This window comes from Uloborus diversus, chromosome 4 (assembly GCF_026930045.1).
Source record: "Uloborus diversus isolate 005 chromosome 4, Udiv.v.3.1, whole genome shotgun sequence".
Classification (NCBI taxonomy): Eukaryota; Metazoa; Arthropoda; class Arachnida; order Araneae; family Uloboridae; genus Uloborus; species Uloborus diversus.
In genome coordinates this window covers 80403923-80417933 of record NC_072734.1, presented here as the reverse complement: position 1 = coordinate 80417933, position 14011 = coordinate 80403923, and the positions used below count along the sequence as shown (strand labels likewise).

Sequence of the window (14011 nt, the reverse complement as noted above, 5' to 3'; positions counted from 1 at the left end):
AGAGGTTACTGTATTACATTTTGCATCATAGTCTTAATTATTTTGAATGAAAATTCAATTTGAAGGTACTACATTCATATGTGTATTTTTAGTCACAAAAAATCAACTTACCAAAATAGTTTCTTAATTAGATAAAAATTTTTGAAAAGAGAACTGTTTTCGCATGCTCGTCAGTGCCGGAAAAGTACCGAGACACCTTAAGGCAAGTAAAACATTATCTTTCATGGAAACAAATTATTAACTCATTTACAATCAGATTAAAATTAGATTAATAATTTATTACATTTTGATTTTTCATTTAAATTCTTTTTACAATTCATATTAGAAAATAAACATTATTGCGCATTCTCTTTGATTCATATACTGAGCATGGGAGGGGGGAGAGAGAGTAGGAACACCTGCCGGCCCGGGTCTGAGCCTGAATGGGGCCCAATATTTTTAAAACTAATGGTGAAATATAGGGGCAAACAAACATTATGGAAAGGGGCCAAGAAAAATCTTTTGTGACGGGCCCCAAAAAATCTGTGCATGCCTCTGTATTGAATACATTCAAATCTTTATTACAATATACAATGGCAATACTTTTCCCATTGGTGGAATCGCTGGTGTAGTTAGAATGGGGAGGGGGGCATCCCCTGAAATTTTTTTTTTATAGAAAAACGGTTGAGTAATGAAAACTGGCTTCAAACTTTTTTTCTTTTAGTGAGTTCCCTAAACATTTTCTTCCAGCTACAGCACAGGGTGGAATTCTTTTATATACAGATGACTGGTTAGAAACAAGATTTGAAATTGAAAAAATAACTGCCCTGAATTAATTTGTAATTCATAAATTATAATAGAAAAAAAAAAGATTCCAATTTCACTTACCTACTACATGTGCTTCTATACCTGCAAGTAGAAGAATTGGAGAAACCTTTTGTTCAAAAATTTTGACTCCTTTCTTCTTTCCTCCATATGGATTAACAAAAATGAGTAAACGTTTAGGACGAGTAAGTTCTATAAAAGATAGATAAAAAGACTTCACAATCTTAGACAAAATGTTTAAACTCTAGTTAAGAATATGAATTAATAGTAAAAAGTCTACTTTTGTGCTGAAATAATAGAAATCAAGGTCTATAATGATCGGTTCACACTAAAAAGTAAGAAATACAATAAATATAGGATTTCTTCATTACTATACTTAATAATTGTAACCAATCTTAGTATCTTCATATTTAGGTGAATTCTAAAGCAGCCAATAAAATTTAAATAAAAAATATAAGAGAAGAAACATGGGCAGTTTATAGTAAAAGTTATTTGTTTAAAACTGTATACTCTACTGTAGCATTGAGTTAAAATTTGCCCAAGACACATAATGTATCTGGCCTCTTCCAGCATTATTGTGCCCTATTTTGATTGAAATGATGTAGATAAAATATAGTTTAAAATGCAGTTTGGGGAATAATTTCAAAGTTAAAGTACTAAAATTTTTTATAAACTCTTAAATTAAATGTGGGTCAAATTTTTAGTTACCTAGTTGTAGTCTTCAGCCCATGCTTTAATATCTAACCACAAAAAAAGAAAAATAAACTTACAATGCTAACCTGATCTGCATTGCTCACATAAACAGAAAATTTATACAGAGTTCATATTCAATTTCAGAAATAAAATGATGGAGTTTTGAAGGAGTAAAAAATTATTTTGAAGGAATATTTCTGAGCTGTCCATAAATGTCACACCGACACTTTTTTCAACATATCTGAAATCCTCCCCCTTTCTCACAAAGCGTCACGCTACACCTCATTCTTCCTCTTGTCACATGTCATGATATCACTTGTGAATGACTCTTTTTACCATATCAAAACTACTATTCACTAAATAATTTTAACACAATCATTAAATATAGTACAACTATTATTGTATTTTTAAATATTTAAATAATAATTTGACAAACTGATTTCTGCTGATGAGAATGTGGTGTATGGGGGCGGGGGAAGCAATAAGCATAAAACTTGAAAAAATAAGTGTATAAGCTAATAGTTTCATACAAAACATAGAACAGCCTGGTAAGTTGAGGACACTTGAGGGCATTAAAATGAGACAAAGCAAATTTTTGGCCAACATGATTTCAAAAATGAATTTATTTGAATATTTTAGTATGTTTCCCAGCATTCAATGTGTTTATTTTTCTTTCTGTCAATTGTGACTGTGAGTGAAGCAGCTCTCCTCCCCCCTCCCCCTTGTGACCAAGTTAACAGTGGGAGATTAAAGTATTTCAAATGACTAATGCAGGAAGATTATCTAGTCTTGAAATAAAAAAGAAGGAGTTTTGAAGGAGTTAAAACCAAAATAAAGAAGTTTGAAGGGCCCTTCAAAAAAATTTCCTAAATGAAGGAGTATAGGAGGAGTTTTGAAGGACCTTACGAACCCTGGAAAAATAAACAACACTTCTTTTGGTCAGCAAGAAATTCGTTAGGGTACAGCAAATAAAATTTCTTCTTTTTATCAAATGCAACATCCATTCCACAGAATCACAGAACAAGAAATAACTTTGAAGTTTTACCCAGTAACAAATCTTGTATGATCTCAATCCATTCTTTTAACCGTGTATCTTCTAGTGGACGGAATACTTGGCTATCTAGCCTCCACATATGTCTCCCGAAAGGCACAGCATAATGAAGTCTTAGAGATTTTGCATGAGTGAATAGAACATCCGCTGCAGGGCCACCGACATGGTACTGTTTTGTCCGACACTGATAACACCGCAGAGGCTTAGTTGGTTTCAGACCAGAACAATCACATGGGTTCACAGCAATCAAGTGCCTCAATGGAATAGAAACGTCAGCTGTAAAAAAATAATTTGAAATATCTTTAATCATTATAAAACAGTTGAATCATTGTACATCAAATAATAATAAGACTTTAGATTAATTAAATAATAATATGGCTTTATAAGACAGTTCTAAATTTGGAAAATTGGATTGCAGTGAATCTTCTTGTGTCAACTTGGACACAATAAAAGTATGAAATAATGAACTATCCTATTTGATTAAAAAACAACTAATATTTTTACAATTAAGTATAATATTCTGCCAAAATTATATAACATTTTTAACTTTAATAAATTATTTCAACATTTAAAAAACTAAATTAGATTTTAGTTTAAAAGGATCACTATCTTAGAAAATTCTCGATTGCAACTATAATTAAAAAAAGAAAAATCTAGGACAAAAGGCCTTAAAAAATTTAATAATTTTTTTTTAAAATTAAAGAACATAAATAAATAATACAATAATGAAAACATACACAGAAAAACAATATTATTTGGCATATATTATTTTTAAGAACGAAATAATTCTTTCGGGCAGTCCCCCCCCCATCAATAATGCACCCCTTCAATGCTACAAAATACCCCCCTCTATATTGAAAAACAATGCCCCTGAAAACAACCTTCTAAAACTTCAATACTGCAGTCTGTATCATCATCCTCCCTACCTTCATGGGCATCCAATTCCCATGCAATTTTTAAATGCATTAGTCAGAAAAAATTTAAATTAATTTTTATACATTTCAAAATTAATGTGTTATTTAAAAAAAATAGTCTAATAAAATTCCGACTTTAAAAAAATACCATATTCAAAAAATAGTTTGAAATGAAGCATTGGTATTACAGTACATCATAAAAAGAGGGAAAAAAAGGAAGATACTAAACATTAAGGAGTGCATAGCAGCTGGTTAAACCAACGGGCTAGGTGTATGAACATGATACTCAAGGAAATTTGCGTTAAGCGTAGTATCAGGTTTATTGATGTGTGGAGTAAATGTAAACGCGATTGGATTGCTAGGGATGGCCTGCATCTGAGTTCTACGGGGGTCAAAATGGTTAGTGGTTTGGTTTTAGAGGATTCAGAATCAAAAAACTAAGTTGGAATGGGGGGCATGCTTTAAGGAGTAGAATTCGAATGGGTACTAACTATTGGGATTTTAGTAGAAACGGAAATATGGTGGCTAGTAAGAGAAAAGGTTTTAACAGTTGGGATTCAAATAATCACGCAGCATTAAATAAAGGTAAGATGGGCTTACTTAAGGTTTTTTATACAAATGCTCGTAGTATTAGGAACAAGATGGAAGAATTGAAAAGCATAACAATAGACGAGAGGTTGGATATTATTGGAGTTACCGAGACATGGGCTACCGAAAGTGATGATGATTTATTATCTATTGCTGGGTACAATTTGTTTAGACAAGATAGAGTAGGTAAAAGAGGTGGTGGGGTTTTATTTTATGTCAGAGACACTTTAACTTGCAATGAATTGGTAATTAATGATAAGCCTAATGAGATTGATATGATTTGGCTGGAGTTGATGAACAATAAGGGCAATAAACTACGTTTAGGGAACATTTATAGGCCACCCAACTTAAGCCAGGGTCAAGATGAACAGTTGTTTAGTATTATTAGTAACATTGCAAGCAAGGGGTCAGTCATTATAATGGGAGATTTTAATTTTCCAGGAATTGATTGGAATAATTTTTACCATAGTAATAGCAGAAAAGAAGAATTTTTGAAAATAATCGGTGACTGTTTTTTAGATCAAATTGTAACTCAGGGTACTCGACAGGACGTGATTTTGGATCTAGTTTTCTGTGATATGGAAGGTTCTGTTCAGGGGTTATGTGTAGGGGAACACATTGGAGACAGTGACCACAACAGTATTAGGTTTGGGATTAAATTTGACACGCACAAAGTAGAGAATTTTAGGTTTGTGCCCAATTTCAGAAATACTGATTTTGTGGCACTTAGGCAGAGTTTGAAAGCAATTTTTTCTTCGATGTTGGACAATAGCGATGTGAATCTTCAGTGGGAAGAGTTTAAGGAAAAGCTAGCGAAAATGGTTGGGGATCATGTTTCTTTTAGGAGAAAGGGTGTCAACACTAAAATTTGGCCAATGTGGTTCTCCAGGGAAACTAAAGACGCTCTAAATTACAAGCAAGCTGCTTTTCATAGGTTTAGAGAAACTGGTCACAGTGCAGATAGGCTCCAATATTGTAAGGCAAGGCGTAAATTTAAGTATTTGGTACGGATTCAGAAAAGAGAGTTGGAGCAAAGACTGGCAGATAACATAAACAGGAATCCTAAGAGGTTTTTTGCATATGCTAATTCGGGGAAAGTTCGAAATAGTCATATTGGGCCAGTGGTTGATGAGCACGGAATTTTAATTCAGGACGATAGTGATATTGCTAATGTTCTTAATAACTTTTTTCGAGTGTTTTTAACGATATAACTGTATCTCAACAGTTGACACCAACAAGACACAAGCTATACTACAGCTTGAGGCAGTGGCAGATCCAGCCGATCGTTTTGGGAGGGGCCATTCGAAATTTTTGAACAAACTCCCCAGGGCCGAATTTAGCTCCATGCCTCTAGTCAAATTTGAAATCTGCCGCCCCCCCCCCCCCAAAAAAAGAAGTAAAATATCCTTTACTCAAAAAAACCTAAAAAAGTGTTCCCCAAACTGTCAAACTTATGAAGAAATGATGGCGTTTCACATTCTGAGGCGCGCCGATGAGATGATCACAGTGATGTCCCAAAAAAAGTTTTATTCGATAAATTTTGCTGCCGATTTGGCAAATACCATGATTGAAAAACATTTGACTTTCATAAGATGTGTGAAAGTAATCATTATTAAATTACAAGAAAAACTTGTCTCTGGGGAAAATGAAAGAATGCTAATATTTTACTTTCAAGAATAACAATTTAATTCAAAAAATATATTTTATAATAGCAAATTTGCCGCCCTAGGCAGCTGCCTACTCTGCCTATTGGGAAATTGGGCCCTTATAACTCCCCAGAAGTTTTATTAAAATGAAGTTTTAAAAACTCAATTTTCGGGGTATTGAGACATTAGGTGAGGGGGTGGATTTAGGAATCTCCCTCGAAAATGTTTCAAAATTTACATTTCCGAGTAATTTTTGAAAATTAGGAAACTTAAAACGCATTTTATCTATTTTTGATGATATACGGAGAAAGGTCAGGTTTCGGGCGCTGGCCCCGAAACACTTTTTGAAAATAAAGCTTAGAAACCAAAATATTCTGTCATTATACATTGAGAAGTTAGAAGAGGAGGGGTGCTTTTCTAGTTCTTCAGATGTGCAGCCTAAAAATGCACCTTTAGGTAATGTTTGCTTACATTAAAGGAAGTGTGAAGGTGCTTAGAATCCTTCCTTCCTGGAAATATTTTGCCTTTGAGGCTCTAAAAATTCGATTTTTAATTATATTTATACATATTTTAGAAAAGGATGGAAGATTCGAGAGCTCCTCCAAAAACCTCCTTTTAAAGCTGTCATCACGATATAAACTAGGGAGGGAGAAGGTCCTATAAAAATTCATTTGTAATTGAAGTCAAAAAAAAAAATCATTTGAGTTGCTTTTAAGCAAGTTGAGTGATAAGGACTGGATAAGCTAGTTTCCGTTGACATTTTTTCCAAATAAAAGACTTAAAATGCAATTTTTTGTTATATATCAAGGCATTTGTGAAAGGGCGTGGGAAAAGGGGGTTCTCCTCCTAGTTTCGAAATTAAAGGCATAAAAACGAAAATTTAGGCTCTCTTTGGTCTTGTGAACAATAGGTATACTCTGAGAACCGCAGCATTTAGAGATCGTCCAAGTGTCTGTAGTTGGAATCAAGAAATGATGTAAAAGATGGAGAAAATTTTTGGAAATAAAAGTTTTGTTTTGAGGATAGGGATAATTTATCTCCCAATTAAGGCCTATACTTCTTTTCAGTAAAATACATGTGTTAAATTTTGATATCTTCTCATAATATATTTTTCTTTTTTCCCTTAAAAAAATTCCTACAATCACAAGGCTTTGGGAGGGGCCATGGCCCCCATGGCCCCCTTCTAGATCCGCCCCTGGCTTGAGGACTTAGTATTTTCCAGGGATGACGTTTTACTTCATTTGAAAAAAATTAAAGAGACTAAGGCTCCGGGACCTGATAATATTTATCCAAAAATTTTAGTTGAATGTGCGGAGGAATTAGCAGATGTAATCATAAATATTTTCAATGCTTCTTATAACTCGGGGACAGTGCCAGAGGACTGGAAGCTATCTAACATTACACAGCTCTTCAAGAAAGGGTCTAAAGGGAGTGCGGGAAGTTATAGACCTGTGAGTCTAACTTCAGTGGTTTGCAAAATTTTTGAAACATTGATAAAAATTAAGATAGTAAATTTTCTAGAGACTAATAATCTATTGACTAGTTTTCAGTACGGTTTCAGGAAAGGTAAATCTTGTGCAACTAATTTATTACATTTCTATGACAAAGTTACCATGGCTTTGGACAATAAGAAGCCTGTAGATGTTGTTTACATTGATTTTCAAAAAGCTTTCGACAAGGTACCGCATGTTGCTCTACTTAGCAAATTAGCTGATATTGGAATAGAAGGGAAAACTTTCATTTGGGTAAAAAACTGGCTGACCAGAAGGAAACAAAGGGTAGTTGTAAGGGGAAATTATTCTAATTGGAGTGAGGTTTTAAGTGGGGTTCCTCAAGGATCACTGTTAGGGCCTGTTTTGTTCATTGTTTTTATGAACGATAGTCACAAAAATATTTCTGGGAACATGAATTGTTTTGCTGATGATGTCAAAGTTATGGGGACTGTAGAAAATGAAGAACAAGCAAAACAGCTGCAAGGGGATCTAGATCATATTACGGAGTGGGCTGATAAATGGGGTACGGCTGTTAATGTTATGAAATGTCAAGTGCTACATTTAGGGCATGGAAATAAGCGTACAAGTTATTATTTGCAAGGTTCAGTCATTAGTCAGGCAGACAAAGTTACTGATCTGGGGGTCTTAATAAGTCAGGATTTAAAGTTTAGCCAATAGCTAGTTACAAGGCCAATAAGATGCTTGGGTTTATCAATAGATCTATTTCAAACAAATCTAAAGAAGTTCTTCTGCCCTTATATAGAAGTTTGGTAAGACCTCATTTGGAGTATGCTGTTCAGTTTTGATCTCCTTATCTTAAGAAAGACATTAATGCACTGGAAAGGGTTCAAAGGCGAGCTACAAGGCTAATAAATGGACTTTCTCATTTAGACTACGATTCCAGGCTTAGAAGGCTAAAAATGTATAGTCTTAAGCAAAGAAGAGACCGAGGGGACATGATTCAGTTGTTTAAATTTATTAAAATGAAAGATGTTACGGGGCTGAAGTTTAGCATTGAAAACAGGACAAGGGGTCATTGTTTTAAGCTATTTAAATCTCAGGCTAACATGGATGTTAGGAAAAATTATTATTTTAGCAGGGTAGTGGAACCTTGGAACAGTTTACCGGAAGAGGTGGTAATGAGCAAGGGAGTAGAAAGTTTTAAGAGAGCCATTGATCTTCACTGGGGATTGTAAATTGACTAGGACCAGTCTAGCTGGGCCCAGAGTCTGTTGCTGGTTGTCACTTTTGTATTTGTATTTGGGTCAGACAGGGCAATTATGGGTCAAAATACCATATAACATCTTAATATTTTCATAAGTTATAAAAGATAAAATGATTTAATTTAGAATGGAGTAAGCTTACACAATTTAGAAATTATTCAAATAGTCCCTTAACCTAAAATTACATTATTATTTATTTTATTTAAATTAAATGAATGACCAGGAACTACCCCGGATTGGGACAATTATGGGTCACACATGGGGTAAATATGGGTCACCCCCCCCCCTTTTTAAAGTAATTCACGTCTCAAAAGTGTGTGTGTGATTAACTATTCTAAATAATCATTTTTAGACCACAAAGAGAATTTTTAATGATAAAAAGTTTTATGTTTAAGAAATAACACATTATAATTGAAATAATTTGATGTTACTCTTACTAGTCGACTACAATTGGTAATTGCTCTTTGCTCACGATTCGATGAAGAAATTTTATGTATTTGTAATCTACCTTCATCATTCATGTTTCTATTAACTGCAAGGATTTTTCTTTTCAATTTCAATTAAGTAGACTGAAAAAAATGGCCATATTTCAAATTACTTCTACAAAGGTCTTGCTCCAAAAAACTAAAATTTCTGATACCTTGTTTCCGAAAATTCATTCTGCTTTTTTTTGTCCAAAATTTTACTTTCCCATTGTAGAATATGTTTCTACCATCATACACAACAAAGTACCGTATATACTCGCGTATAGGTCGATCTCGCGTATAAGTCGACCCCCCCTTTTTCAGAGAAAAAATCCAGAAAAATCTAAAACCCGCGTATAAGTCGACCCCCATACTTTCCAAAAACATCGCGAATTATTTTCAAAGAAATTTCAAAATAATGAACACATTTATTTACAAATAAAATAGGAATTAAATAGGAAAACATTTCTAAAAGCCTTCAAACTCGGATTCCGAGTCGGACGCAAAAAAAAGTTTAAAATTAAAGCGCATTAAAGTCCGCTTTCGTCATCACCGCGTCATCCTATACATCGGCGGCTGCAGAATCGTCAATGATATCAAAGGATGCGTTCGACGAACCTCACCGGTCACCGGTAAGTAACCAGTTACTAACCGCGGCGTTCTAACCGGTCGCTCCCGGTCGTGCTCGTCGAACGCACTCTCAGTCTGAATGGCGTGACTGTTGACGATAAATATTTTAATACGTTTCACGATATTTGTTAATTGCTGATTTGATCCTTAATAAAGAGGAATAAAATTATCTTTACTTATGTGTATTATTTAGGTTTTTTTAGTTATTATTTTTGAATAAGTTTACTTTTTCACACTAGCAACTTATCAGCGACTACCTGTAACCGCACATCGGCATTTCTCGTAATTTCCCAGCTCTCGTTGATCGAAAAAAATTTTTCGGAAAATTTGACCCGCGTATAAGTCGACCCCCCCTTCCTTTGATCTCATTTTTTGGACAAAATTTCTCGACTTATACGCGAGTATATACGGTATATCTGATTTTCAAGTACAGAATGAATTCAATATAAATTCATTATATTGAATAAAAATAATAATAGCTCCCATCTTTTAACATTTTAAAAACAGGATTGTTTTTGCAATTGTGTTACTGCAAATTCTTTCCTCTTTTTGCTGCTGTCATAAACAATTCCAAAATAAGCTCATTTTGCATTTAGGCCCTGTCTACATCAGCTTGTTGAGGTACTTTTATTTTTTTTACAAGCAGGGTTTTTCTCATTGACTACATTTGAGACAATGAGAAGCAAAGGGATGTAAGTGGCAAAATTAAAAATTTGCAGATAACCAGTACACACGGTGGATGACCCTCTGTCTTGGGGCAAGAGATGTTACTAGTAGTCCTGGTAGTTATACAAGTACAAAAGTGACAACCAGCAACAGGCTCTAGGCCCAGCTGGACTGGTCCTAGTCAAATTACAAAGTGAAGATCAATGGCCCTCTTAAAACTATCTACTCCCTTGCTCATTACCACCTCTTCCAGTAAGCTGTTCCAAGGTTCCACTACCCTGCCAAAATGATAATTTTTCCTAATATCCATGTTAGCCTGAGATTTAAATAGCTGTTTTCAGTGCTAAACTTTAGCCCTGTAACATCTTTCATTTTAATAAATTTAAACAACTGAATCATATCCCCTTGATCTCTTCTTTTCTCAAGACTACATTTTCAGCACTCTAAGCCTGCAATCATAGTCTAAATGAGTAAGTCCATTTATTAGCCTTGTAGCCCGCCTTTGAACGCTTTCCAATACATTAATATCTTAAGATAAGGAGACTAAAACTGAACAGCATACTCCAAATGAGGTCTTACCAGTGCTGCTTTACAGCATGATTTAGAAGAAAAAAAATCAATGAAAGTTACCTAGGATCTTATCTTTAAACGCATTTTACTCAAAACTTGAACATGTCCACTTACGTCCCTTTGCTTCTCACTGCCTCATTTGCGAATTCGATATCTCTCGCAGTTGCAAGATGGACAAACTAGTTTGATTTGTTATAACTATCAAATTTTCTCCATGGTTTAGCAGAATATTTTCCCCATGAAAACCGATTTCAGTACAGATTAGAGATATTAAAATTTGACATTTTTAATAACTTATTCATTAATGGCTGGAAAAGAAATTTTTTCATAATTGCAAAGAAAAAAAAGCACTAACAGCAAGAAAGTTCTCATTTCTAGGGGGCTTGAGTCCCCTTGCTCCCCTATATGGGCACACTTGTATGTAGGTATGAAAAGTTTAGACCATTTGCTATTAAAAACAGCACCAACAAAATTATTCCTCCAACAGTTTTTTACCAACATGAATCTTTAAAAAAAGCATGATTTTCCGAGGCAATTTTTTTTAATCTCTTATTTACTTCACTGTTGCATTGTTTTTGACCTTGGTATAGGAAAATTGAATGTATAAGGATGACTGAGCATAATTTATTTTTTTGCAAACACATTTTTTGACAGTAAAAAGTTAGTGACCATTATTTGTCCCGGAAAGAGTAACCCATAATTCCACCGTGTGACCCTACATACTAAAAAGCACCTGCAGCTCAAACCAAAACATAATTTTTAAAAAGTTCATGTGTATGTATTAAAATATGTTAAACATATGCATCCCTCCCCCCTTTTTTTTAATTTCAAAACAAAATTAACATGGTTCAAAAATCAAGAAGATACTTTTTTTTTTTTTTTTGACATTTTTTGTCTGTTAAATTATTATTAAAGGGCTGTAATACAGTGAATCCAATGGCAAAACAAATTATGAGAATTGTTCTCAGAACGTACCCACAAACTTATTGTGAGTACGTTGATACAAATATAAAATTTTATTAATTTACAATTAGGAAAAATTAAATGAAATTTAGACAAGTCAAGTTATTATAGCACCAAAACAATAAGATTCTCAAAGACAAAAAAGAAAATGTGAACTTAATTTCAACACGAAGAAATTTCAGCAAAAGAAAATTTCATTTTACAATTCCTTTGTAATTTACGTATGTCAAAAGTCAACACCGTCATCTAGTATTTTGAAGGTTAACGAATCGTAAATCTTCAGAATACAGTCAGAAATGTTACTTACGTTTAGCAGAGTTCTCTGTCACCCACGAAATTGCCGCCTTTGTCAACACCAGATGAATTCGAGAACCTTTAGTAGTAATAAAATTCCCGCTTAGAACAAAATTTCCATCCTCGTTATTACCCCGGGTAGCCATGCTCCTTTCGCCGCATCGAATGTTCGCGCAGTCGGTGCGAATGCACTCAGAGCGTTCGCAGAGACACTGTTTCGAACTCGACTGGAAGGAAAGCAGCTGATATTTTTTTCCGTACTATGAATGGCGAAAATGAAGGGTGGTAGTAAGCGTCCTTTCCCCTTCCATCACCCTTCAGAATGAAGTTGCGCGATCGATCATACTTCCTTGCGTTGTAGTGCGCAGCCTGAGAAAGAGGGACGATGCACAAATGTAAGATTGTCAGTTCGCTTGAATCCTTCAATTTTTCTTGTAAAAATTGCAGGAGGCAAGCGAACTTTCAAGCGAAGCAATTTTTCTTATAAAAATTGCAGGAGGTATTAAAGCAAATTTTACGTTAAACGTAGAATATTTTGGAACTGAGAATTGTTCTTTGAAAATATTTCATTTTTTTCCTTTGATCTTTTTGTTTGTTTTTGCTCTTATTAAACAGGCAAACGCTTTTATTTATTCTTTTATTTTCTTTATATTCAATGAATCGAGCGGATTTATGGAGAGCATTGCCCCCTCCCCTCCCCGCTCACATAAAAATTTGTAACCCCTGTAAAGGGAGGCCTTTACAATACAAAATAACAAATACCCTCCAAGTTTTAAAAATTAAAAAAGTCATGATTTTTTTTTCTCACAAATGCATAAGAATTTTGAAAAACACAGAGAATGTTGAATGTCCTTCTCTATTGTGGGGTGGGAGGACACCATTTATTAAATTCCATTTAGTGGGGGTTGCCACTGGGAGGGGATGATAAAAATGTCTTTAACGACTGTTTTGAGGGAATCGACTTTGGCCACTGTTTTAAATAAAAATAACACGAGTTTTGCATTCAATTATACGAAAACGACGTTTATTCATCAACCATCAATGTAAAGGCTAAAGCTGAATAAAAACTCCCAATTTTATCTGTTTTTATTTATTTATTTATTGCAGTAGCGTTTTTAAAACTTCAATGTCAAAAGGTTTCTGGGGATAGCCTTCGAATCCCAACCTTTCTAACGTCATCAAATATTGTCTGAAATCAGTGGCGGATCTAGAATTCGAATAAGAGGGGGGGGGGGGGGGGCTAACATCGGTCTAAGTTGGGAGTCACTGTTTCAGAGCGTCTTTTTTTTCGTTTTTACGGATACATTCAATTCGCTGGGGGGAGGAGCATCACTCTTAGAGGGACGTACATCCCTGTTTAAACAATATGAAATTTTCTCTACAAGCGATCCCTCGTTCCTTTCCCGAAAAATTTAGGACTTTAAATATGGTTTTTTACTTGAAATAAACTCATATAGAATGTAATCTGAAAAATATAAATACTTTGCGAACGTTTTAAAGGTATGCAAACACTATATACATCTCAATTGGATATATAGCTACAAATTACCGCGCCATGGCCAGAGCTAAGACGGAATTGCAAGCAAACATCGAAAAGGTCAGTTACAGCATCCAGAGATTGCAGCTGCGCTCTAGCTTTATGCTCATGAGTCTGGAGTAGCTAAAACCATGCTCAGGCAAAAAACTCATATAAAGCTGAGTAGATTATTACATTGGTAGATAAAAATACATTCGCATAACAGAAAGAGGTATGCTAACATGATGGTACGGTTCCCGATCGAAAAAGTCAAGATAAAAGCTTGGGGATAAACATTTTACCCCAGCTATTGCTAGAGAGAGGTAGTAAAAAGAAGCGGATGCGTGAAGGGGGTCAGGACCCTCGCATTGAAATTTACAAAATTGATGTCAAAAACGCAATTTTTGGTGGTAAGGTTAGGTGAGACGGGGTTGAGGTTCATTCCCGAGTATTTTTCCTAGCTATAGTCAATTTCAAGCTATCTTTAGGGATATTA

General features: G+C 34.5%; 1 protein-coding gene across 1 annotated transcript in view; it reads right to left on the bottom strand.

Annotated features, from left to right (window-relative positions):
• The window catches only part of LOC129219646 (ceramide kinase-like), a 38517-nt gene extending 26295 nt beyond the window's left edge, over window positions 1-12222 (bottom strand). The window contains exons 1-3 of the mRNA XM_054853916.1: window positions 12013-12222; window positions 2543-2824; window positions 868-996 (exon numbers count right to left, since the gene is read on the bottom strand). Of these exons, the coding sequence (XP_054709891.1) occupies window positions 868-996; window positions 2543-2824; window positions 12013-12145 (544 nt within the window). The 5' untranslated portion in view covers window positions 12146-12222. The remainder of the gene's footprint in view (window positions 1-867; window positions 997-2542; window positions 2825-12012) is intronic.
• Window positions 12223-14011: the final 1789 nt, after the last annotated feature.